The sequence below is a fragment of the Canis lupus genome, chromosome 1, assembly GCF_011100685.1.
Source record: "Canis lupus familiaris isolate Mischka breed German Shepherd chromosome 1, alternate assembly UU_Cfam_GSD_1.0, whole genome shotgun sequence".
Taxonomy (NCBI): domain Eukaryota; kingdom Metazoa; phylum Chordata; class Mammalia; order Carnivora; family Canidae; genus Canis; species Canis lupus.
Genome location: NC_049222.1, coordinates 47,261,573 through 47,288,337, shown reverse-complemented (window position 1 = coordinate 47,288,337; position 26,765 = coordinate 47,261,573). Strand labels below are relative to the sequence as shown.

Here is a 26,765-nt window from a genome sequence, read left to right as displayed (position 1 = left end):
GCAGTTTCAAAGAAATTGAGTGTCACACAATAACAGTCAAGGACCCGGGAAGAAAGAGTTTAAATTAGAAGTGACTAGTATTAAAAAGCTACTGTGCACCAGGTAGGAAGGAATATGAGAATATTAATATGCCCTGAAATAGAAATAATCACTTTGCACTATGTACACCACATACAATATAACATATTCTTTTTTAACATTGCACAATATAAATATTATACACGTGGAGTTAACTAAATGCGAAATACCTCTGAGGCACACAGAAAAAACATGGACTAGATTGAACTCTGATTAAAATCAAGATGGTAGGTTAGTAAAAGGCAGAGTGTTACATCGTCAGGCCAGTGAGCTCCTGGGCTGGCAGCCATCTCCCATATACACCGAACATTCTCATGCCTCAGTGTCTTAGAGTCGATTGCTTCAAAGACTAATTCGCTAAATACTTTGAGAAAATCAAACCGTTGCTCCCCACTCTAAAGCAGGTGATCCCCTTAAGGTCCCTCCCGACCTCCGGGTTTGGTGATGAGGACTATGTTAGTACACAGCTGGGTTCCCCCTAGTTCTTGTGAACAACTTGGTTACTATGAAACCACTGGAAGGAACTAAAACAGTATTCAAGAACACCCATCACAGTGCTTAACAAGATTTAATGTACATTTATTCTTAACATGTGGAACATATAAAGATTTTATACTGAATAAATGATATTCATTAAGCCAGAGGAAAAGGAGGAATTTACATCAAGTTTTTTTCTTTTTTTTTTTTTTTAAACTACATTATCTTGAAATACAAATGTGGATTCTCGTCACTGAAAAATCTTTGAAGTTGTGTTTCTTCCTTTTAGCTGTATTTTTTCCTTTTTTGTCTGTACTGGTAACCATAGTCTAAATCAATCCATATGCAACCATTTCCACACCTTGATTCATGAAGCAAATTGTGATCAGCTGCTCTCCCGAAATAGAGCATGACTTTATACATACAGAAACTTGTACATTACCCTCTTTTTTTTGTGGTTTTTTTTTTTTGTTTGTTTTTGTTTTTTGTATTTTTTCTTTCTTTTTTTTTTTTTTTTTTTTTTGGAGATATGGCCCTAATGAAAAAATATATAAAATAAAAATAAAAAATTATTTAAATCTACCATCACTTCGTAGTTACCACATCATGAAAAAGAAACTAAAAACTTTGTACTAAAAAAAAAAAAAAAAAGAAAAGAAAAGAAAAAATGAGGGTATGTTTAATGTACAACTTCTATATACATCACAGCCCATAGGCAGTAAAAAAAAATATTTAAAAAATGATTAAAGGAATTGTGAAGAACTGCCATGTGGAAGGCAAATGACAGACAGCAGACATGACGGTAGTGGTGAGGAAGCAGTTTCCGTTGATCGTTGTCACGTATGTATTTTCAATCTTAACTTAAAAAAACATTGGTTTTGCTCCTAGCCTCATGTAACCATTTTTCTGTGGAGAAACCAGTATCATTTTATAGTTTGACTACTGACTGACACACCTCCTTGAGCCCCTATTCCTACATCTCTAGAAGTTTCTATTGCACAGAGCTTTGGGTGATGGGATACAGTTTTTTTTTTTTCATTATCTGAAGAATAACATGCCTAGAAGTTGATAATTTTTCACCTTTTTGCCTCAGTGTGGTGAAATTTTCCCATCTTAGCATCTTTTGCCACAATTTTTTTCATTAAAGTCAATTTGCTTCCCAAAAAAAAAAATGCAATACAACATGGAAAAGAACATTAAAAAGAAAATCTGTGAAAAACAAAAAGTGACCTTTGAATGTACTAGACAGCAACTTTGGTTAAAAAAAAACAAAAACAAAAACAAAATAAAAACCCCCCAAAGGATGTACTTATACACACAGACAGCAAATATTAATTTCATAACTGTTCGAATTAATTATTTCTTTAATTCCCAATTGGTAAATAGTGACTGGGGCAGAGGAGCAGAGATTTTCTTTTCCTTCTTCCTACGCTGGATAAAGAACAGAAAACAGCCAGTTATACGGGAGCCTCTAGTCTTCACTCACACATGCTGCCTTCTCACGGGTGTCATAACTGCCCGATCTGAAACAGTACATCACAGATGACAGACGCCACCAGAGAGTTCAGGACGGCTGATATCGAGATATCCAGCAACCGGCCCTCGTGCAGAAGGAATTCCGAGCGGTTCTCGTCCACCCTGGCCATGGCCAGCAGAGCCTTGGCCGCCCTGCACATCATGTCCACGCTAGGTGGTTCTAGAGGCGGGGGCTGCATGTGCAGGAGGTTATGCTGGCTCTGCTGATACTGGGCCATGGTGACCCCATCCTCTAGGAAGCTTATCAAGTTTCCAATGCTCCCTTTCTGCACGGCTATCGCCCTTGCCGCCAGTGCGTCCCCTTGGGCAAGGTTCGATAAGAGAGCCATGGACATTTCTCGACAGACTGGGTTTTTGCGATCCCCAACGTACCTAACTAACGTCGCATAGAATTTCTCCTGACGACTAAATGGAGGCGTGGCCAAGATCAGGTCCACATTGTTGTCCTGGATACTGAGTTTACAGAGGGTCTCCAGGACGAGTCTCTGTGGCGACAGGACAGAGTTGGGTCCCACCGTTGGAAAGGGGTCTTGTGCCTCTGCAGACGGGCACACCATCCAGTGCAGCAAGCCATCCAAAATCGGCAAGCAGATGCTCTCTGTGTAAGCAGACAAGTCTAGCTGCCCAGAAATGTTGGCCAATGTGACTAACGTGTTGTCCCTTAAGACCTCCAGGCAGTCCCACCACCACTCATCCTTGCTGCAGGCCACCCCTTTGTCCTCGTCTTCCTCTTTCTCATAGGTCTGCGGCGCTCGCTTCCTCTCCGGATGCTCGTGGTGAAGAAGAATCAGCTTCCCCAGGATCAGCACCAAGCCTGGATGTTTGGACATCTCGGCGTCGTTGCCAGGCACAAAAGACAAGCTACGGACAATATTGGACACACAGATACAGCGCTTGGCCAGGGAATCCTGCCAGTGCGCGATGGTGCAGAGAGGAGTCTCGTCTCGGCTCCTTGGCTCGTCCTCCAGCAGCTTGATGTTCCGGTGACTTTTGGCTTGATGTATCCCAAAGGGGAACTTACCGCTCTCCGTCTGGGTGCCGGGGTTCGCGTCTTCAGGCAGCGCCCCCGGCCGAGCAGACAGGACATCGTCGATGGTTGCGATGATGCTTTTCTCTTGCTGCTCCTCAGCCTCCCCTCTTCCTTCTTGCTCTCTCTTCCTACCTGCGGAGCTTAGAGCAGGAGGCGGACGCCTACGAGGAGGGATTTCCATCTTGCTCTCAAAGTGAGTCTGGATGTGCTCGGTGGTGTCGCCGCCACCGAGCTGCCAGTGGAGAAGCCCACTGTTGAACTCCTGGACGCGACCCAGCTTGTCCGACCGGTCGACGACAAACAGGTTGTTCTTTTTGACTATCTTTATGGGCAGCTTGTCGAACTTACTGGCCTGCCGGGGCTTCTCCTTTGGATCTGCGGGGGCAGTGGGAGAGGCCAGAGTCACGCTGCTCCTCTCCGTCTCTGGCTTCCCGCTGTCCTCCTCGTCCTCGTCCTCATCCTCCTCGTCCTCTTCGTCCACGCACTCGGTGTCATCCTCCTCTTTCCCGGAATCGTCAGCCGACGACTGGCCATCGTCTCTCTTCACTGCATTGTGATCAAGTGCTTTCTGGCTGGGGTCTCCCACCTCGTATTCCATCAGAATTCCAAAGATGTCAATTAGGCATTTCCTAAAGTACTCTACTAAAAGTTCGAGAAATCCAGACAACTAGAAGGAAGGACAAGAACAAGAGCGGGTACAATGTCATCAGGTCAGGAAGGACTGAAAAGGGTCAATCCTGGTGGCTACCAACACATTTTTTTTAAGGGTAATTTTCACATGTTTTAATTCCTTGTTGGCTAGGCCAAAGAGAGACTACACACGAGTTAGAAAGGTCTCCCTGAATTTTATATTGTTAACGAAGCCAACGTTTACCATGCTTTCTATTTGCTGCTTACTTTCCCACTCCTTCAGTATGAAACCTTCACTGTTATTTTCTTATTTTTTAATATTGTCTTTTCTTCTCATTTAGGTACGAGGTGCTCTATACTAGAAGAGTGGGAACCTGGATTTTATAGACTCATTCACCCAAAGTGAGTCTGTTCTCTTCTGCTATTTTATCTGAGACTTGCTTGCCTGGATTTTTATGGTTATTATTGTTAGGATTTTACGGTTATTTTTGTCTCAGGTGCCATAGGTTACTCTAATTTACATCCTCCATATATCTTTGGGAGAAGATAATTTCAGCAATGTAGTAGCTCATAAACACAGAAAATTAAAAACAAATCAATTTAGTCCCTGATAAATGAATTAGAATGTCTCGTAGAATGCACTTTTACATTGCAGCTCTCACAACTGCAGCTGAAAGACAAAAGCAACTCTGAGAATCAGTTTTGTGTCCCGTAAGCAAATGTTTGGCTCGAGAAAACCGATAACCCTGTGATTAGCCACTGCCCAGCTCTCCTCCCTCAATGCCCACCCCACCACATCTGGGTGGGTAGAGGACAGGTAAGTACAGAAGGATTCTTCAATGATAGGTGTTTTGGAAATCACCCATACTGTCATATCCTGCTCTCAATTTCTTGAAAGCGGATTTAGAACTGTTATTAAGAAGTAAGGGGACACTTAAGTACTGCCCACAAAGTACTCTGTTTTTAGGGGATGAAGGCACATCCCACAGTTTTTCAAGTGAAGATCTGGGGGTTTGGACCCTCCCACCCCTTAAAGTTGACTTTTTCCCTGGGGGTAAGGGGTAAGTCACTAAAGCAATTCTGGTTATTAAAATGTGTGATCAATAGTAGTTCACTCTGCTAACCTAAGGATGAAAGGTCATTACTTGAGCAAAGGAAGTATATACAGTTTTTAGTATTTTCTGTTACAATAGACTTCATGAGATGTTTATAACCTTATTAATACACTTCTGATCCAGTGAAAAACTGCCTTTCAGGGCTACTATGAGGACTTAAATATGAGAAGGAACATAAGGTGGAAGATTCTGGTCCAATGTCAACAGAAGCAAGGTAATTAGATGTTTGGGCTTTTTTCACCCGCAGACAATTGTTCATCCACAGTAGGGAGAATTACCTTTCTTCATTTTTGTTTCTAAGTATTTCTTTAAAAGTTTGTAGCTAAAAAAATAAAGTTCGTAGCTCAGTTGGCTCTTGGGCATTTTGCCTAACCCTCTGCTCCCTTCTCTTTTCTAGCAGTTACACTGGAAGCTACATTAGGCCTACCACTGGACAAGGGCGCGCTTTAATCTTATTAAAAGTAGTAGGCTTTCACACGACTGCTTCAAAATAAGGTGGAGAGGCAGAAATGGAGGAAATGGACCAAGAAACGCTCCTGGCGCTGAGTTCACAACTATCTCAGCCAAATAATGGGGCTATGGGGGTTCATTAAACTGTTCTCTCTACCTCTCCCTATAACCTACATTTTCTATAATATAACATTTCTTTTTAATTAAAAGAAAGAGGCCTGGTCTCCCTAGAAAGCAGGGTATGTCCCAGAGAAAGCTCCTGCATACCCAATACTGACTCCAGTCCCAGCTTGATGATATATTTGGATTCTCTCCCGCCTGCCTGCTGACAGTCATTCTAAGGAACTCACCTTTACTACAGTCTATTCCACACGCACATGCACACGCACATATGTGCGTGCACACAAGGGGATAGTTTCTTTGTGATAAAAACAAGTATGTGTGTGCTAATACTAGAGCGTGAAGTGACTTATTCCCAACTCAATTCTCTGGGACCGCCACGTCCGCTGGGGGCGCCAATCACCTCTCACATTTGCTGACACTGTGCACTACAGCCCTTTCTTAAGCCACTTGGGCCCATGGATGGGTTACTGGCTTACCTGGGAGAGACTGAAGGTAGCGACGGTGCTGTCATCGTACAGGAGAATGTTAATAGTGTCCAGAGCCCAAGTACTTTCAGCTAGAAGACCTGACTTAAGGGACATCATCACACGCCAAGCCTCAGGAGTAACTAAAACCAGGGGAAAGATCAGGGCATAATTAATATTAACTCTATGCATGAAAGGACAGAAGAAAATAACAGAAGAATAAGGAAAGAGAAGCTGAGTGTAGGGGTGCCTGGGTGGCTCAGTTGGTGAAGTGTCTGCCTTCGGCTCAGGTATTGGTCCCAGGGTCCTGGGATCGAGTTCCACATTGGGCTCCCTGCTCAGCAGGGAGTTGGTTTCTCCCTCTACCCCTCCCACTGCTCGTGAGCTCACTCTCATGCATGCTTTTTTTTTCCTCTCAAATATATAAAATCTTTTTAAAAATTATAAAAAAAACAACAACAAAAGAAGTCGAATGTTGAGTTAAATACTGATTTCAAACAAATGTTCTGAGGCACGGTGAAACGTGATCATTTCCATATTTTAAATGGAGGTGACAGTTTACTAAAAAATTTTCATCATTTATGATCCTTTGGATGTGTTGGTTAAACATGAGCTCAACATGCTGCTAGAGGTGGCAGTGGCTAAGCACAACGGCCCTTCCTCATCTCTGATTTGTTTCCTTTAGCCCCTAACAGACTCTGTAATGATGCAGCTGAGTGTTAATAATTGAGTCAAGCCAAGAAATGATATTTGTCTTCTTTTGCCTGCTTCATTCACAAATGTCTTGGGGTGGCATCTTTGGAAGGCTGGCAAATACGCAGAATATAGGCAAAATTTAATTCCCAAACAGCACATTCTGGGATATACAGTCTTGATATTCCCTTGCTGTCCTCTTCTATCTGAGCCTCTGCCCTCAGAACACGCTGTTGACAATTATTAGCACTTTGAAGGCTTGGATTTTTCAACAGCTTGCTCTGAGCCAGGGGATGGGAAACAGAAGGGCTCTACTTTTCTTTTCCCCCTTCCTGTTCCTGAAGAAGACAGAAGGATTAGATAAAACATTTGCAAGATTTGCCATAAGATGGGACTAAGAGAAGAGGCCCATCGTATGTCTGAAATTTCTTTCTCAGGAAATCGGCAGGAGCATATGGCGTAAGCAGGCCGGTGGGATGAGAACCCACCAGAGCAACAGCCCACACCAGACGCCGGCAAGCAATCACACCCGCTGGAGGGGGCTGTGGGTTTCCACCTCTATTTTAATTTCATCTACTTTCCATATTTTCTAAGAGGCAATACTTTTGTAAGAGAAAAAGCAAACTTTCTTTTTAAAAAAAGGAACATAAATTTCCCCAGGCTCACGACAAATGCTGATCTACGTGTGCAAAGAAATTTTATAAAAATTTAAATATGTTTATTTATTCAAACGTACGCACACATAGAAACACATCAACACACAAACGCACGCGCATATCCTCACATATATATTTCAACATAGAAAATGGTGCTCAGTGTCTGTCTGTGTTTCTTCTCAGCCCCAGCAGCCCTCTCTACAAGTCCTGACTTCTCTCCCCCTCTCTGCCTGTATATGTCCTTAGTTCCCAAGGCTGAAGAAAACCTTTAATAGCTTTGATTTCCTAGTCACTGTAGTAAATGATTTCAAATCGAGTGATTTCGAGGTTTTTGAAAAAACTTTTTTTTAATATAACCAAGGTCTCTAATGTCCTTTGCTATATTAAAAGTACTTCAAAAATAATGCAGAAAAACCGAGTTCTCCCAGATATTCCAGATCTCTGACTAGTATTCAGAACATCCTGAACAGAGTGAGTAAACATGAGCATCCACCTGAAATAGCTCCTTGGCCCCTATCCACCAGTGCTATAGGGGTCATGTCATTTCTACACGTAACATATCAAATTCCGTATATCATACTATATATTTATCTACTTATCATATGCAGGGTTCTACTTTGCCCCAGGGAAGCTCACTGTCTGTATGGTGTTACCAAAATGACAGAGTGGCTCACCTTCAAATTTTTTCAGGTCACCTCAGCATTTCATTAGCCTCTTGGCCGTTAAGCTCATACTGCAGAGATTAAGTGCTTGGTTGAGACCAAATCTTTGAGCTCAAAATGCAGTACAAAATATAGTCATGAGGATCCCCTGGTCTCTCACTTGGAGCTCTACTCTCTCACACAAATAACACTCATGTGTAAAAATACTGTTTTAATTCATGCTCCTCTTTGGCACTGTTTCTTAACTCAGATTAGCAGCTTCCAGCTCTTGCTCCTGTACAAAAACATGTCTCGATAGTTTGTCGTCATAAGAATTTGATCCCTTTGAGATTAACAAGAGCTATATCTAAACTAAAATTAAAATTCTAGATCACAACCGGGATTCATTTCAGGACAAAGCCTGGAATGCTTACCGATATCTTTTGAGGTAATCTTCCGCCTTTGTTTCAAGACTGGCTGCGACGCCTCGACTGAGCCAGGAGGAAAGGTGATCTCCCTTCTGATGGGGGGTGGCTGGGGGGGCGGCCCTGTGACCTGGGGCGTGGGGACGGTGGGCAGAACCTTCTGCATCTTCAGAGATGGCAGAAAGGGAGACTTGCTTGGAGACATGCGGCTCTCCAGGGAGCGCTGGAAGGAGGCGGGGCTGGGGGCTCTGGAGATGTGATTTGGCAGTGATGGCGGCGTCTGGTAGGATGACTGAGGTGGGCGCGTGATGGGCTGCATGGAGGCGGGAGAGGACATATAAGGCTGACGTTGGCTGACGTGAGAAGGCCACTGGCTCTCGTGATTTATCCTTTGATCAGGTACCATCATATCATCCGTGCGGTTCATGCCTGGATAAGGAGGTGCCTGGGCGGGGCCGCCGGGGCCTTGCCTGTTCTGGTAGGGATAAGGCATATCGTTGCGTGTCGCCCACATGCTCTGCTGAGGCCCCTCGCTGGAGGACGACTGCATCGGGCCACCCATCATCTGAGGCGGGATCCCGTGGGGCTGTATTTGCCCGGGGCCCTGCATCCTCTCTCTGTTGTAGGGGTATGGATACTGTCCCTGGATGGGCCTCCTGTCTGGTCCGGAGTAAGAGCTCCCATACTGGTTATACATCTCTTGCTGTTGGTTGCCATACTGCATGTTGTACATGTCTCCCTCGTGGCGTTTGGCTGGAGGCCCATACATGCCGTCCATATGGCGTTTGTAATTCTGAAATCCATATAAAGACAAATCATACTGATGTGCTTTTACAGGTATAATCACACACTTAAATTATGCAAAACAGTTATTACCTGGTGGAATGTTCATTTCAAAATGAATATGGGGAAGCTCCTAGAACAACTAAGGACTAACAATTTATGCACTCCATTTTAGGATTATATAATGCCACGTCACGGACTCCAAAGAGGGTTTCCAAAATTTGTTTGCACAGGCTTGAAATTTTCTGTGGGGAAAGAAAGGCTTCCTCTCTCTTCTTCCTGTATTTCTTCCCTTGGCATTTGCCAAGGCTGCATGACAGGAGGACACAGCTTTGGTGCCCCTGCCACGGGCAGTGCTGGGTGGGGGCCTGGAGCTACACAGAGATGCCTCTGTAGGTAGGAGAACCCGCACTGGAATGGCCTGAGTTTCCGAGGGCCAGCCTGAAAGGCTCCTGGATTCAAGGGATTTCTTAGGCCTACCTTTACAGAAATGTCTCCATACAAGCATCCACTCCTCAGACTGGACCTGCTTATCCGACACCCTACAGCTTCTGGCCCCCACCCTGACTTCCAGTGGTACACGTCAGAGTCTCCCCTGAAAGCCCCATGGGTCCCAGGCTCTGACAGCTGGGCCCACGTAGCCTGTGTTACGAGGCTCCCCTCCTGGGGACATCCTGAGTACCAGCACTTGATCAGGGTGAGATCCTCCCAATGTGAGAGAGATGCTGATGTAATAATTAGTGTTCTTCCACCTTACTTGGAGATTGTTTAGGATCAGTTGGCTTAATAATACAGTTCACTGTACACACGTGCTCCAGTAAAACTGAATGTTTAAAACCCCCTCTATGTCACCTAAGGTCTTACACCTGAAATGTGGTTTAGAAACAGCAGATTCCTGGGGCACCTGGGTGGCTCAGTCAGTGGAGTGTCCCAATTCCTGGGTTTGGCTTGAGTCTTGATCTCAGGTGGGTGGGTTCATGGGATTGAGCCCTGCATCAGGCTCCCCCCTCAGCAGGGAGTCTGCTTCCTCCTTCTCCCTCTCCCTCTGCCCCTCCCTCCTCACACTTATTCTCCCTCTCTCCCCTAAATAAATACCACCTTAAAAAAAAAAAAAAAGAAATAGAAATCCCTGCTTCTGAACAGCCACAGCATAACATGAAATTCTGCATCAGTAGTGACAAGTGCAAAGTTATCTTACACAATTCAGTATCTGTGGCTGCGTTAAGTCAGCAGAAACCTATCCTATGTTGGCAAAATATAGGGGTCATTAATATCTTATTTTTTTAAAAGCTGATTAACTTTCAATATTGGTATATAATTTTTTAAATTGTTTTTATCTACACATCTTCTTTAAAACATTGACAAATTTGTTCTAAAATGGCATTTGTTAGGACAATGCATACAAAAGACGTATGTTTAAACTATACTTTACTTGGGCTGATTATTACATACAAGGTTGAATGCCCTTTACTTTTTACAACATGTTATATATTTATTTTAGGATACCATATATCAAGAGCTTTCAAAAATTTGCTGACTTCAAAATCCTAATAATGTTTTCTAGCATAAGCATATGTATCAGGATTGTTCAATAAATGCTACTTGTTTTTAACTTTCTAAAACTCTTCTGAAGTAATACAAGTTTGAGTTTTAAACAGAAAGCACAGAACTGCATGCCCGCTCGCCAACTCACCGGCTGCTGTGGATACAGGCCGGGCTGGTGTCCTCCATATGGCGGCTGTCCTGAGGGAGGGCCTTGGCCTGGGTACTGCTGCCCATAAGGTTCATGCCTAGAATGAGGCATTCAAAGAACACTTCATTTTCAAAGAACCTCAGGCCAAGAGAGAAATAAACAGTTCATTTCTGGAAATCCTGCACCCCTCGGTGGTTTTGTCTTTCCTTCACTGCACACACCTTCCAACAGAGGCATGCCGAGCAGAAATAGCACTTTAACTTTTAGCTAAACGGATGGCAACACCCATTTTGGGAATGCTGCCAATCTCCTAGTTAGTAGGTGTGTGAGGAGTCCTGGCCGGACAGGCTGGCACCCAGTGCCTTTGAGGAGAGTCCCCACCCAGCCACCGACGCAGACCCAGGTAGTGAGCGTCATGCAACACCAGGACAGGAGGTATTAATGAGAGTAAGAGACAAGAAAAACAATATAAGAATCAAAGCAGGATTTCTAGGACTACCAGAACTTAGCTCTATAATCACAGAAAACATCTCTATTTATTTTCTCATTATGAATACAAAATGTTCAGTTTTTAAAAAGTGTACTCCACAATTAATCTAAATGATACTGAGTTAGCTAATAATGGTAAAAACAGAACTACTTAAAATTTTGAAGCCCCATGACCCTAAGAGGCCATAGAAAAATGTAAGAGAGGACTTAAAAAAGTGACAGGGCTGATTTAAATATGCTCCTATTAAATCTAAAAATGGGAAGGAAGAACATTTATTTTTCAACTTCTATTACACTGAGAAACTATAAATACCATAAAAATAGCATGTGTAAAAGAGCAACAGATTGGAAGTTTAAAGGGATAAAAGTTAATATACCGATTGAATCCTGTAGGAAGGAAGAGATGCTTGCACTGAATATATTCCTAAACTGGTCAAGGAGTGAGAACAAGAAAGAAAATAAATTAATTCTGAGAACATCGCAGGTAAAACAGATACAAGGGAAGGGTTTGCTAAGGGTGTTAGTAATTAGAAGGAAGCTTACATTAGGAGGAAAGAAATATAACTGACATAGATAAAATTTAAGCTGAACAAGTAACACTTTTCAGGAAGCATAACAAGGTAAACTCTAAAGTGGTAGAGCCAAAATGACATAAACTAGCTCTAGAAAGCATTCTAGACGAAACAGAGGAGTACATCTGCCTGAGTTCCTCTAAGAATATATGTTCTAGGATAACTGGTCTTTCAATCTCATCAGCCAAAAAAAAAAAAAAAAAAAAAAAAAAAGAAGAAAGAAAGAAAGAAAGGTAGGTTCTCTCCTGGATCTTCAAAAACAAATCTAAATAAAATCCCTGATCCAGTACACTCAAGACGATGGGTAACTGATTAATGCAGACATCGCAAATAAACATTCACCACACCACAGCCAGGGTAAGAACGAGAAGTCTGGATTCTTAGTAACTACTAGCAAGTACCAAATCAATTAAAGCTTGTGATGGCTCTGTAATCTCAAGAAACAGGTGCATGGAAAATGCCAGAAAGAAAGCTTATTTGGGAAGTGATTTTCAAACTTTCTTCCCCTTTGTGTTATACCAGCGGAAACCTCACGACTCTCACAACTGAAGCCTCGCCCACAGCCAGCGTGTCGGCTGCTTGGAGGAGGGAGTCTGAGGAACATCACCACCACCCCGGATTCTGAGGGAACGGAGCTGAGGCTGTCCTCACCCTGTGGCTACAGTTAGAAAGAGAGCCTTCTAATGTGCCTCCATTTTCTTTAACAACCACAAACATCATGTCAAAGACTTTGTTTCTGAGTGCTTCTGTATTTAAGTCAGGGGGACAGGTAAGGGGCCCTCTTCACAGAAAGTCGACTACCATAAGCCGCTTTTCTGCTACCTCTCAGAGACTTTTCAACAACTTTCCTTCTGTCTTAGTAAAAATAAGTTGGATGGGCACCGAAACCCAGCTTGCTACTGAATGTCCAGATGCCATCCTGAAAAGCATCTGGAGAAAGACAGCCGAGGCTTTCCTCAGAGATGTTTTCTAAGGAGCAAAGTGTTCTTGCTGTTTAAAATTTTCACAGAGAAGAATGGCAACAGCTGGAAAGCCAAAGCCAGGAAGACTTTTCCCAGAGCTTACCGAGAGCCCGAGCATAGCCCCCATGAGCAAATCTTTCCCGAAGGAAGAGACGCAGGCAGGAAGGGGGTGGGGTGGGGCCTTAGAACCTGAGTTTGTGGTGGGTCACACCAGAGGAGCCACTGAGGAGGCTGGAGGTGTTGTTTGGGGGTGTGGGGCCAGGGGCTGTCCCAGGAGGGCACCCTGATGCTGGGAGGCCCACCGCTGCTTGGGACCAGCCAGCTCTCAAGAGGCCTTCCCCATGGTCCCGATCAGGTCATCTGCTGAAGGCAGCCACCCCACAGAGTCCTTAAGCCCAGAGGAGAGCAGGCTCTACATGTTGTCAGGAATGTATGTGTGAGGAGAGTTCAGCGTCTAGGAAACCTTCCTAGGGTCACCTTAGAAGACACCCACCTTCGATCATAACTGGCTCCGTAGGGAAACTGCTGCCGCTGCCCCATGCCCAGGCTGGACATCGCGCCAGAAGGACTTTGGTTATACATGTCCTGCATACTGCTAGCGGGCATCTGTCCTTGAGTCATGAAGGGCTCACTGCTTCCAGGCACTGCAACATTTTAAAGAACAGATATAAAGTTAAGCATTTTCAAAGACCAAGGGACCCAAACAGCCCTTCTAGTCATTTCTGTTACCCTTAGTATTGCTGACATTTATCTTATTCTTAATATGCCTACAATAATACAAACCAAAGAGTGTACGGTCTGGAGTTAAGATGGACCCCAGGATCCCTACCCCCCACCCCGCATACAGGACTCGGATGAGCTCCTCCTTCCCTTGAGTATGAGTAGAACCCACCAATATGATGGGGATACTGCTCCCATGATTACATTATATAACTAACGAGACTTCACAGATGTAACTAAAGTTACCAATTAGCTGACTGGCAGGCAACTAAAAAGGAGATTATCCATATGTGCCCCTTAAATCCACCTAGAGGTCAGAGACACCCTCCTGCTGGCCTTGAAACAGCACCCACCACACAGGGGAGAGGGCCCTACGTCAGGAAGGGTGGTGAGTCCCAGGTGAGTCATTATGACGAGACCTCAGTCCTGCCACTACAAGGAACCAAAACTGCCAACAACCTGCACAAGCTCTGAAGAGGACCCTGCACTGCACGAGCTCAGTCCTGGCTGACACCCTGATGTCTGAATGGGAGACTCTGAGCTGAGGGTCCCCAGGAAAGTGGGATCCTATGCTGACATTGCTTCAGGCTGAGAGGTCGTGGTAATTTGTTAGAAAGTAATGTAGAAAACAAACACTGGCCCTTTCCTGTGTTTCCAACTTCTGAGTTGGATTCCTTGTCTATAAAACAAGGTTGGTAATGTCATCTCATGCAGCAGTTGTGAGGAAAAGAAATGCACATACAGGTGTCCCTTCATGTAGGGGTTAGGGGCACTGACCCCCACAAAAGTGAAAATCTACGTATAACTCTGGACTCCCCCCAAAACTTAACTACTCCTAGGCTACAGCTGACTAGAAGCCTTACTGATAATGCACACAAGTAACACATATTTCACATGTTACATGTATCCTTACAATAAAGCTAAAGAAAAGAAAATGTTAAGAAGATCATTAAGACAAGATACATTTACAGTACTGTACATCTATTTATTGAAAAAAAAATCTGTGTTTAGGTGGGCCTGTGCAGCTTAAACCTGTATTATTCAAGAGTCAACTGCATGAATAAAATTAGTTCCCTCACTTAGAGGGGGAAAAAAAGTAAAAACTTTAACATGGACGTCCATCTACTGACTCACTGCAAAATCAGGATAAAGAAAACCACAAGGGAATTAAAAAGAACTCAAGAATGGATGAAATACAAGTATTTCTACCAGGGCGTAGAGTGGCAATTAGGTCAAATATGCAAATTAGCATCAGCTCAGAGCCTGAAGGAAATTGGGTCAAGCCCAAAAACTTGCCTGTGGGCAAATTAAACATTTTAATGCAAATCTTAATTGATATACAGTACTACTACCTTTCTTCATCCTAGGAAGGTTACTTTTATGTTACATGAAGCAAAAGCTGATTAAACTGCAGTGAACTGATAGAAATCGTTAGGCTGGAAGAGAGGCGCAGACAATGAAGTTGAACGCGGGTGGGATGCACTGTGCTTTGCAGTATGCTTTCCTATACTTTAATTTATTCAAGCTCAAGTCACCATGCAGCAGAGGAAGTTTTGATGTTACTCTCCAATTTATAAATGTAAAAACAGAGACAGACAGACATTAATGGGGATAATTAAAACTAAATGGCTTAGTTCCTACAAACACAAAAAATTCTTCATCAGTAAAAAAAGACCATCAGACTACAAAAGCAGGCAAACAAATAAATGGACATTCAGAGAAAAAAGAAAACTAAGTGGCCAATCAATATATGAAAAAATGTGTGACTTCACTAATAATTAAAGAAATCCAAGTTAAAACCATTATGAGGCTGTTCCCTCCCCCAATCTGATTGGCAAATATTAAAAGGACTGGTAAAAATCATTCCTGGTAAGGGAGTGAGAGTTCACATGCTCTTATATGCTCACATTAAGAGTATTAAATTGGTGTAACTTTTGTCAATACCTGCTATGGTAGGGCTCTATTTTGGTGAAGCCCAAGGAAGCACATCTCTGGGTATTTACAGCCCATGAAGTCCCTGCTCACAGTGAATTTGGGCCCGGTCATGTGACTGGCTTTGACCTATGGGGTACTGGCGAATGTGATGCAGCAGAGGGTTGTATGTGCTTGCATCTGGGGCTTGTCCTCTTGAAGTGCTCCTTCTTGTAACCTATGCACCCTATCAGGAGGCACCCAAGAAGTTCCATGGAGTGGCGCCTGGAGGAGGCCCCTAAGCAACAGTTCCAGGTGAGTTCCCAATAGAGCTTCTGGATGACACCAGCCATTCAAGTGACATCCCAGCTCTGGAAGAGTTCTCAATCAGGCTTCCAGATGACAGCCTCAATGTCCCAGCTTATACAACACATGGAAAGAAGAGCCACCCCACCCACCATAGAACTGTGAAATATAACCAAACATTGGTGCTTAAAGCCACTTTTTGTGGTAGTTTGTTATGTAGTAAAATATACTCAGTAAACTAAAAAAAAAACAACAAAAAAACATATCCCTTGATTCCATTATTCTTTTAGGAATCCATTTCATAGAAATACTCTTATGGGTGTGAAAAAAGAGCTGCATCATTCAATAACCACTGCACCACTTTTTTATAACAGCAAAATATTATGAAACAAACCATTCAGTACTAGAGCATTAAAAAGAAAAAGTAGGAGTGTCTGGGTGGCTCAGTCAGTTAAGTGTCTGCTTTTGGCTCAGGTCATGATCCCGGGGTCCTGGGATCCAGCCCCGAGTCAGGTTCCCTGCTCAGTGGGGAGCCTGCTTCTTCCTCTTCTTCTGCCCCTCCCCCACTGCTCATATCCTCTCTGTCTCTCAAATAAAATCTTAAAAAAAAAAAAAGAAAAAAAAAAAGTAGATGGGGTGCCTGGGTGGCTCAGTCAGTTAGGTCTGGCTCTTGGATTCAGCTCAGGTCATGATTTCAGGGTTGTGAGACAGCCTCACATCAGGCTCTGCACTGGGCATGGAACCTGCTTAGGATTCTCCCTCTCCCTCAGCCACTCCCCACCTTTTTCTCCCTCTGAAAATAAAAAAAAGCAGGATTATGTGTAAAGATATTAGATATTTAAAGTATGCTGTTTAGATATCCAACATATCAATATCACTTGTTATTCACTTGTAAGCAATTAATCAATCCTTCAATCAGTAATGAATTCCGGAGATTAGTGGGAAGGCAGGTTGGTGCAGTCAAGGCTGCTTTGGCCACCAAGGCTCAGACAGGCTCTGGCATTTGCTCCATCACCCCACTGCAGGTCAGTGGCAGCAACAGCAGGAAGAGCACAGTTTCCCCTGATGCTGGTCATTATGTGAAAAATCAATAGCTCAAAGTGTCTGATTGGCTCAGCTGGTTAAACATCTGCCTTTGGTTCAGGTCATGGTCCCAGGGTCCTGGGACTGAGCCCCATGTTGGGCTTCCAGCTCAGCGATGAATCTGCTTCTCCCCTTTTCCCCTGCTGGTGCTCTTTCTCTCAAATAAATAAAATCTTTTTATTTTTTATTTTTTATTTTTTTTATTTTTTATTTTTTTAAATAAAATCTTTTTAAAAAAGGAAAAAATCTATTTTCTGTGTATTTGCTTTAATTTGGTGCTAAATAGACCAGCCCTGTAAGGTAGCAGGTGAGCTGAAATATCCCGGGGAAACATGAGAAGGAGCTCCCCTCTGAGCCCCTGTATCATTTACACTGTTGATGAAAACACATTATGCTGCCAGCTAGTGCCTAACCAGGTAATCCACAATCATCCCCCACCCCCCATTTTTCATAATAAGAAAAACTGTAGGCATATAGAAACAAAAGCAATGCAACTCTCATTGTCCAGTACAGCAAATAGGTGGGATATTAGAATGGTTCACATAACATCTGAAACCAGATTCCAAACACTACCATGTTACTCAAGTTACTGTCATATTTTCAGAGTCTAAAATGTGATATAACCACCACCAGCACTAAACAAAATGTTCTAGTATCTCATACCACTAAGAAAAATGGCCACTGCCAACATTTACAAGGCTTTTCAATTTCTGAGCTTATGGATTTATTGCATGTTCTGCAGAATACTTACTTGGAATAGGCAGCTCTAAAACTTTTTGAAAGGAAAAATTATAGATTATCTTACTCAGTATAAGAGCTAGCTGAAATGTTACATAAGAAATATCTATATTAAACATAATTTCATTTCTTTTTTTTTTTTTTTTTTTAAAAGATTTATTTATTTATTTATTCATGATAGACATAGAGAGAGAGAGAGATGCAGAGACACAGGCAGAGGGAGAAGCAAGCTCCATGCGGGAGCCTGATGTGGGACTCGATCCCTGGTCTTCAGGATCACGCCCTGAGCCGAAGGCAGACGCTTAACCGCTGAGCTACCCAGGCGTCCCCATAATTTCATTTCTTAATTAAATGATACATGCCTAATACTTAAAATTTTGAAAACACTCATGTTTATTTTTCACTGGTCCATACTAGTTGTGAAAACCATGGTTTTGGGCTTTATGTTTCTCTCTACTTAAGACCGTATGTCCAGAAATTTGCATATCCCAAACACCCAAGTGGGACAGAAGTACTATTGTTTAAGGGATCCCAGAAGAAATACTTCTGTAAAAACAGTATCACTACTTTTCTGTATTTTTTCGATGATACTCACATCGTGCCTCAATTTCACAGCCCGGCTGCATTTGGAAGAGTGCCAAAGAGCACTGGGAGTGGGCGTGGAGCGGCCCAAAGGGCAGAGGTTCAGGTCATTCTCAGGGCCAAGTGCACGATGGGGAAGATCAGCCTAAGGGAGACCCCTGCTGGGTGTGTGCTAAGTCAGTTGGAACTGTCCCACGCTCTCTGTGATCCCACCCACCCCGCACTGCTCCGTCTCACTGCTCTGCTTAGTTTCCTAAAGTGATTCCTCATTCCAAGATTCTGCCTAGCTTCAGGCAGACAGACAGACACTCCACCACCTACCATCACCACACATCCCAAAGTCCCCTTGGGCGGTCCCTCTCTGTTCCCCTCCCTCCCGTCCACAGCGCAGGCCCTAGCGGGGGAGCCTCCACATCCCACTAGTGCATCTCCAAGCTAGTGATGTCGTCACCCTCTCGGGGGCCTATCACTTGGTTCATCCCCCTCCACCTCCACATTCAATTCAGCAGCACAGCCTGTTCTTCCTACGTTCAGACCACGGAGCCAATGCGTCTACTTCTCTCTTCACTGCTGGGATCTGACTGCACCTTGTCATCTCTCCCCTGGACTCTCACAATGTCCCTCCAACACATTCTCCACAGATACCACATATTTATTTATACGGTTTTATTTGTTTGACAGAGCCAAAGAGAACATGGTGGGGGGGGGGGCGGTTAGAGGGAGGAACAGACTCCCTGCTGAGCAGGGAGCCTGATTTGGGGGGGGGGGAGGCTTGATCCCAGGAACCTGAGATCACAACCCTAGCCAAAGGCTTAACCAACTGAGCCACCCAGGCATCCCACCAGTTATTTATTTATTTATTTATTTTTTAACAAAAAACCTAGTCATGTCACTTCCTGCAGAACATCTTTCAGCTAGGGTAAAAATCCAACTCATCCACCCACCCAGAAAGGCTGAAAGGTTCTGGCTCCAATGGCCCATGGCTTCTCAGAGTTTGGCCTGCTTGCCCTTACCTGGCTCGTTGTGCCTCAGATGCCTTCCACCTCCTCAAACACACTAAGCTGGCTCCTGCCCTGGGCCTTCCCCACTCTACACTCTTCTCTAACTCCTCATTCCTCAGGTCAGCAGATAACCTACCTTTCCTCAAAGCCTTCCATGCCCTCCCCCTCAATGATCCGCAGCCAACAATTGCTGCACTTTGTGTCCTTTCTTCCTTTTGTTTCTTTTCCATCGACTACCATATTTAATTATATTTTTGTGATTTAACTTACTTTTTTGTTTGTTTCCCCAAGACCCTGCCAACTCCAGGAGGAGCTATGTCTAATTTGCCAACATACTGCCCAGCACCTAGCCCTTGCCCAGCCCATGCTATTTAGCACCCCCGCCACTAGGGAGCACCACATGAGCACTCTTGCTCACTGCCTGTGCCAGGCATTCTTCAACAGAGTTTTGGTACATTAACTCAATTAAGCCTCATCACATCCTTTAGGCAGGTCCTGTTATTATTCCAATTTCTAGATGAGGTAACTGAGGCATGGAGCTACTGCGAACTTTCCCCAAGGCTGGGAATTTAGTAGGTTGAAGAGCTGGGACTCAGATATGTCTCGAATGGGTAAGTGAATTGGTTGTGGGATGGCAGAGGGAAGAATGCCCTCTGGACCAAGCCTGAGCAAAGGTCTCCCTGCACTTACCTTTTCTCATTCCACCAAAGGGGTCTTTGTTGGGTTCATAGGGCATCCTTCCCATCACATCAGGCATGCTCATGCCCTGCTGGTATGGGGTGCTTGGAGTCATGGAGTTCCGTTTTGGGAATGATGAATCACTGGCATCTGAGAATGGGTCGTGCACACTGACTGTACTGCTTCTAAGGAGACAAGAAAAATGAAAGCTTCGTGAAATAGCAGGAGATGCCTCCAAATGCTTGTTCAGAAAATAGGCCTAACTTGAAAATGTTTAATGTAAAAACCATCCCCTAAAATTACATGAATAAAACTAGTAGTATTCAACATTAAGGACACACACTTCTTCTTTACAGACAAATCTGATGTCATGTGGCTCACAGAGATCCTTTTGCATACCTTCCACCTTGCATCGGGGTCATCTGTCCGTGAGGGGTGGAGGCTGGGGTCGGTGGCTTCAGGTCACCTGGAACCTCTGCCATTGAGTTACTGCCAGTTGACTGGGGGGTCTGTGGACCTTGCAAGGATCCTGAGTTAGCTGACAGTAGTAGTACCAAGAGAAAATAAGAAAAAAAAAAAGAAGTTATCAAGTAAGCTCATCCTTCCTACTAATTTAAAAAAAAAAAGGAAAGACAACACGACACCATCTTATTAGAATTAGAAATAGTAACAATATCCATTACTGGTAACGACACAGTAAAATTAGTTGCTTTTATATTGTTTATAGTGAAAATTAGTAAAAGTTGTTTGTTTTGTTTTGTTTTTAGTAATCTATTTGGCAACATACTTCATTTGTGAGCCATAAAACATATTTATACCTCTTGACTGGGTAATTGCTTTCCTGGGTATTTATCTCAAGAAAATAATCTAATATAAAAGAAGGCTTTAGGCAGAAAAAAATGTTTATTTCAGTGTTGTTTATAATGGAGATAATCTAAATGTCTGAGAGTAAGGAAAAAAAATGGGATGAAAAATTCGGTATACTGATTTGATGGACTATTGTGCTATTTTAGGAAAAAAGTTAGAAAAATTACTACCAGGTCTTAGGCAATGAGAAATGTTTAAGTTGAAATGCAATGATACAAATTTTTAATGAGCCTTATATCACTTCAATGCCTCCTCAATGTCTGTGCTATGTCATTAATAAAGTCATTTTTAGAGCTCTGGAATCAGATTTGTTATTACAAAACCAAAGTCATGCTCTTTGGAGTTCTTTAATGTCATCATCAGAGTCCTGAGATTTGGCTTTAACTATAATTACACTATAATAACAGAGCTCAGTATTGAGCAAATCTTTTTAAAAACTTAAGTACTCACCTCATTGGAAAACATAGTATTTTAAGGGTTCCCGCTTTATCACTGACCTTTGCATGTGAGGTGCCCGAAAGACACTACCTACATTTATTAATTCAACAAATACTTATTGAATAAATAACATGCTTACTACATTGCTTACTATATTGCTTTTTTTCTATTCCTGGATGCACCAGTGTCCCAAACTGACAAAAAGGACAAAAATTCCTGCCCTCATGCAGTTTATAATAAATGCTTTCAGAACTGTTACAAATGGCAGAAATTACTGGCTGCTTGTCAAAGATGATACTGTATATGTTATTATCTGGAGTCCCTTTCCTAGGAGTGTCCGACACTCACTACAATTACCAGTAGCCACATTTAACTGTAGAGGAAATGGGGTTCAACAAATCACTGGAGATTACAGAGCGTGCTGGGAAGGAGCCCGAGGTGGAAATTAGTCCAGCTCTTCCAGTCAGAAAGCCTCAGCGGAACACAGAGGTCTCCAGTGAGATCAGGTCAGCCCTGGGCCTGGCCTGCTTGGGAGTGAATCTTGAGCCCTGGCCACCAGGGCCCTGCCTCCTGTGTAAGGTGTACGCTGGGTGCCCGGGACTAGAGTGACTCAGGGCAGCTCTCAGAGATGCCGGGAAGACTAGCTTGAAAAGTAGATCATCTTTTTAATGTAGATATCGCCAAAGAAAAGCTTAGTAACACATGCTTATAAATCAGATTTTGGTGAAACCCTACATATCAAATAAATAGATCGTAATAAGAGAAAAAAAAGTGGAGTCTTCTATAAATATGTAAGGATAAACCTACAAATGTGACTGCCCCACAGAGCTGGCAGGAGAAATAACGTGCTCCTTAAATCACAGACCACACTCCACAGCAGCCTGTGCGGCTTCCCTGGAAACATGGTTCACAGGCTGTGATTTCAGAATGACCCTTATTTACAAGTATTCACATTTACAGCTAATAAAAAAAAAAAAAAAAAAAAGGAAAAATTCTTCCCTCTGCCAGTATTTTTTCCTCTCCTTTCAGGAAAAAAAAAATGAACACAACCTCTTGAAGCTCCATTAATAGACGAGGCTGGCACACTCTGTAGGCTCTCCCTACCTTTTGCCAGAAGCTACAAATGTATACTCGAAAGTAAACAATGGAAAGGTTATTGAAGGTTAAGTACATTCACACACTTCAGACTGTACAGCCAGACTCCTAGCTGGGAAGATAATTTACACAGCACGAACCTGGTGCCCTAGTTCTGGCTGGGGTTTCGGGAAGGAGGGCAGGGAGAAGGAAGGAGAGCTGATATGTCCCAGGTCTACAGTGACTGGAGGTCACCCAGAGGGCACCTTTGTTTATAACCTGAACCTCTTTCTCATTTATCTTCCACTGAGGATTCCCTAGTTGGATCCATGACAGGTTTTGTGACATCACCTGTCAGCTAATAATAGAAATGCAGTCAGCCACCTGCCAGCAAAGATGGATGGGTTTTTGGTTACAGACTTACTAATTGAATGTGGAGCTTCCTCGGCCCCCCTTTACCCCGCCCCCACCCCACCCCAGCTTCCAGGCCTCCTAGGCCACTTGGGGAGGTGATTTCTGCAGCTGTTCATTAGAACTCCATGAACTTTTACAGGCTTATTATAACGAGATCCCCACTGGCACCTCAGAAATGCAACTGTACCCCAGGCCTTGCCCACGTTTCATCTGGGAGCTTCCCTCAATGGACTCGCCCAAGTCACTGGAAGACAGTAACATGGAGCTCTGGCTTGAGAAACCACACAGTCCCTACGGTGAAGATCACGGGCCGAGGGGTTCTACCTCCCAGAGGCTGGCGGAAAGGAAGTTCAGTCCACACTGGCCACACCAGATCGAAACCGGAATACAGATGGATGACACACAACGCTAGTGTAGCCAAATGAGCTGGGAATTCAGGTGGCTTCAGAGTGGCCATTTAGAAAGCAATCTAGTACTTTTCTTAGGAATCTTTTTAGTTTGGATGTGTTGATAAGAAATACACTATAATTACCTTCTTAGGGGGAGAATGGACTCTAAGAACACAAATGCTGGCTGAAAATTCGTTTTTAAAAATTGTGTAGTGTAGGAGACCCTGACGTGGCAAATGGTGGGGGAATAATCTTGTTTCCTTCATTGACGATAAATATATTTCGTATTCTCTAATGATTGCTCTGGTGTCAGAGAGGCCACGGACTCATGAGTGTCAGGGAAAAGTGTGTTATGGGTTCTGGGGCTGATGTTCCTCGCTCCCCTACCGGCCAGTCTGTGTGTCCTTCCGTCTGTATGAGCAGGGTATGGAGAGCGGCCTGGCCCCATGTGCTCTGCGTGAGGTCGCCTGGGCCATGCCCTGACCGGGAGGCTGGGCTCAGGACACCCTCCTCCTCCTGCTTCTTGATTCACAAGACTCCGGACCATGTGGACCACGGAAAACGCGTTATCAGAAGTGCATCTGCAATCCAAGCTCCTTTGTGCAGTTAAAACGATAATGTTGCCATAAAAACGGTAGTTTAAAGAAAGGGAAAAAGGAAAGAGCCGACTGTTGAGAGAACAGGCCCTCCACTTTCTGAAGGGTCTATACCTCAGCGGGATTTCTTGTACTGAAGCTGATGCTCACTGGGAGAGCTATTCTCCATACAGAAGTGCAGCCCATTCAGTGACATGAGTTTTTCCTGGCAAATAAAATATACCTTTACATCTTTGCAGACATCGCCACTTTGGTCCCTACACCCCACTGAGTTTTTATTTTGGAAAAATAGTTTCAGAGCTGTTCACAGGCAGCTTGTTTTACCCTGTGAACTGAATGTAATGTTGTGAGACTTTTAAAATTAGATTTCACAGTTTTAAGGTAAACCAGAACTGCAAAGGCTTCAAATCCTTAAGGGTGGGGCTGAGAGAGCATTTCTAATTGTGTTTCGAACTGACGGGTCTAAATATATACCCCAGGTATATTCCCTACAAGCGCATCTTGACCCTAAGAAGTATTTATGTGTGATCTCTTGATTAATGACCGTAGGTACTAGATTGCCATCCAGACAGCAGAGAAACAAGGAGAAAACAACTTCTTTCTTTGGATCACAGACACCTTCTTCTACGCGTGGAAGGTTTCCTTATTATAATGCCACTTCAGACACAGGCAGAGGAATATAGTAGGTCCAGGCATAATGCTCGAGCTGGGTGCCACTCACTTAGCAATGAGATTTGGGGACAGTTACTTAGATCTTGTGTGTTAGTTTTCTCATGGACTTTGGGACAGTATGTGCACCATAGAGGTGATGTAAAGATTAAATGGTAGAGCACTTAAGAAGGAGCCTGGTACATTGTAAGTACCTAAGAAATACTGGCATTTGATCCCAGAACAATCTGATAGGAAGTGGCAGGAATGGTCAGTCCCATTCTGTATGCAGGACAGTGTGGCTAAGTGCTGACCATCACAGGGCTTGGATGTGGCCAGGCAAGAAGACAGCTGGATTTAACTTGTGTGAGGTCACCACCCAGATCTATGGGTGATGAACGTCTCTTCCTATCTAAGAATACCGTATTCAGTAGAAGACAGTGATTCAGGAATCTGAAATGCTAACAGGTAGAAGAGAGGCTACCGGGGGAATTGAGAGAACGGCATGTCTCCTGTCTCCACGGTGGAGTGGAGAGACAGGAGAAAAGGGAGGTATCGTGGGTTTGGTTTTGCTCAGGAGACTGTGGGTGAACTGCATTATTTCCAGGTAGCATTCTTAAGGCTCTTGACCTCGGGTCTGAGCTAACCGGCTGCTGGGCCTCAGAAACAGGGTGGCAGGGACCTCCACCATGACAGGTCTGCTGGATTCCCTACAAGTGGGAAGTTGCTGGGCAGGAGAACATTAAAAACTGAGTCCGGATTTCATTCTTTGACAGAAGCAGAACTGGTGGAAACTGGCTGCTAAACTTTCAGGGCAGTGTTTTCTGGTAGCACCAAAGTATTCACAGGGGTAACTGGGGCGACTGGTTTTTGATGGTTAGATGGAATATTTTTTAAATATGTGGAGAAGGAAGAAAGGTATATAGCTCAGGCTTCCAGAGTCTCTTCTGATGAAGGAAGGTAAGGCAGGAGAATGGTGCCTTGGCCACAGTGGCCCAAACGGCCACATCCTAGGTTATATTCTCTGTTCCCTTAAGCGCTGCCAACGGGGGTTCCCTTACAAAACACCCCTTATCCTCAAAGATCCTGCGTTCTGTGTGCTTGCCCAGGAAGTGGCCTTTTCAGAAGTGGCTAGTGGCCTCCAGAGCCCCGCCGGGTGGGGGGTGCAGGTGCCACTGCCTTTCCCGGCGACAACTGTAGCGCTCCCACTTACCAGGAGAGGGCGGCTGGAGCTTGGGCTGCTTCTTGGTGTCCGCGGTGCTAAAGACTTCCGGCGGGGGCTCCTCCCCGCGCTCGATCTTGCACTCAAAGGCAAACAGGTACTGAATATACTGCTTTTTCAGGGAGCTCGCTGCACTGCTTGAAGTGCCAACATTTAGGTTGGTTGCCAGCTCACGCCACTTCTTGTTTTTATTAACCTAGCAAAAAAAATGGCAGGATCATTGGTTTGTAGCAAAGTGGCTTGTTTAAAGCCAGGAGACAAAAAAAGCACTTAATGTCTTGGTTTACTCTTTTTTTTTTTTTTTTTTTCATTTGCCTCTCTTAACTAATGCTCATTACTCCCACTCAGTAGTGCAGAGACAGCATTTACAGTTATAAAACCATTAAGGGACCTGCTGATAGCTACATAAAATGCTGCTCGTCGAGATTCTTCTGCCTGATGCACCTTCTAAAGCCTCACTCTTCCCAGGCCGCTGCTGCTCAGAGCCTGCGATCTTCCCCGAGCAAATGTACACTCTCGCTCACCCCCATCCCACCTCCAATCAAAAAAAAAAGGACATCTGAAAACAAATTTAAAAAGCAGTAACTTGACTGTTTTGCAGTTTAAGTGTTATAGCTTTGATATGAGAAACACTGTTTCCTTCCAACAGCCACAAGCTTCCAGAAAGCCGAGCCTGTAATTCCAGCCCGTGTCCCTCCTCTCACAGGAGGCTTTCCTATGGTGTTGGGCAAAGGGGACTCTAGGGCAGCCCACACCAGCCATCAGCCCTGGGTGGCTCTGAGGCCACCAGCCGGCCGATGTGGCGGGTCCCTGTGAGCCAGGGGAAGGGGCAGGGCACAGGTGACTACACAGTGTTCCCACTTAACACTCTGGCTGAAGAGAACACAGCCGCAAAGTGAGGAGAAAAAAAGGAGAGAAATCCTGAAATGCTGCAATAGGATTCTGGGCATTAACTTTTGATTCCCACTTGGGCCAGCGTTATCCAAGGTTGAACGCCTTAAGGAAACACACAGACCTGCAAATACTTGGGGAATAATCTGCTTTTAGATATGCTTTCTGCTAAGTAGCATGGTAAGAGTTAAGGGGACAGTTGTTTTTTTTTTTTTTTTTTTAAGATTTTATTTATTTATTCATGATAGACACAGAAAGAGAGAGAGAGAGAGAGACAGAGAGAGACACAGGCAGAGGGAGAAGCAGGCTCCATGCAGGAGCCTGACGCGGGACTCGATCCTGGAACTCTAGGATCACGCCCTGGGCCAAAGGCAGGTGCTAAACTGCTGA

At 44.0% G+C, this 26,765-nt stretch overlaps 1 protein-coding gene across 10 annotated transcripts in view; it reads right to left on the bottom strand.

The window, feature by feature from the left end:
* Nucleotides 1-636: 636 nt before the first annotated feature.
* The window catches only part of ARID1B (AT-rich interaction domain 1B), a 435,055-nt gene continuing 408,926 nt past the window's right edge, over nucleotides 637-26,765 (bottom strand). For 6 of the 10 annotated variants that reach the window (XM_038526412.1, XM_038526417.1, XM_038526414.1 and 3 more), the window contains 8 exons: nucleotides 25,476-25,680; nucleotides 20,236-20,374; nucleotides 19,849-20,021; nucleotides 13,311-13,461; nucleotides 10,795-10,891; nucleotides 8,328-9,111; nucleotides 5,916-6,046; nucleotides 637-3,788 (listed from right to left, as the gene is read on the bottom strand). In XM_038526412.1, coding sequence (XP_038382340.1) covers nucleotides 2,064-3,788; nucleotides 5,916-6,046; nucleotides 8,328-9,111; nucleotides 10,795-10,891; nucleotides 13,311-13,461; nucleotides 19,849-20,021; nucleotides 20,236-20,374; nucleotides 25,476-25,680 — 3,405 coding nt within the window. In that variant the 3' untranslated portion in view covers nucleotides 637-2,063. The remainder of the gene's footprint in view (nucleotides 3,789-5,915; nucleotides 6,047-8,327; nucleotides 9,112-10,794; nucleotides 10,892-13,310; nucleotides 13,462-19,848; nucleotides 20,022-20,235; nucleotides 20,375-25,475; nucleotides 25,681-26,765) is intronic. The other 4 variants (XM_038526416.1, XM_038526418.1, XM_038526421.1 and 1 more) reach the window with 2 other exon arrangements.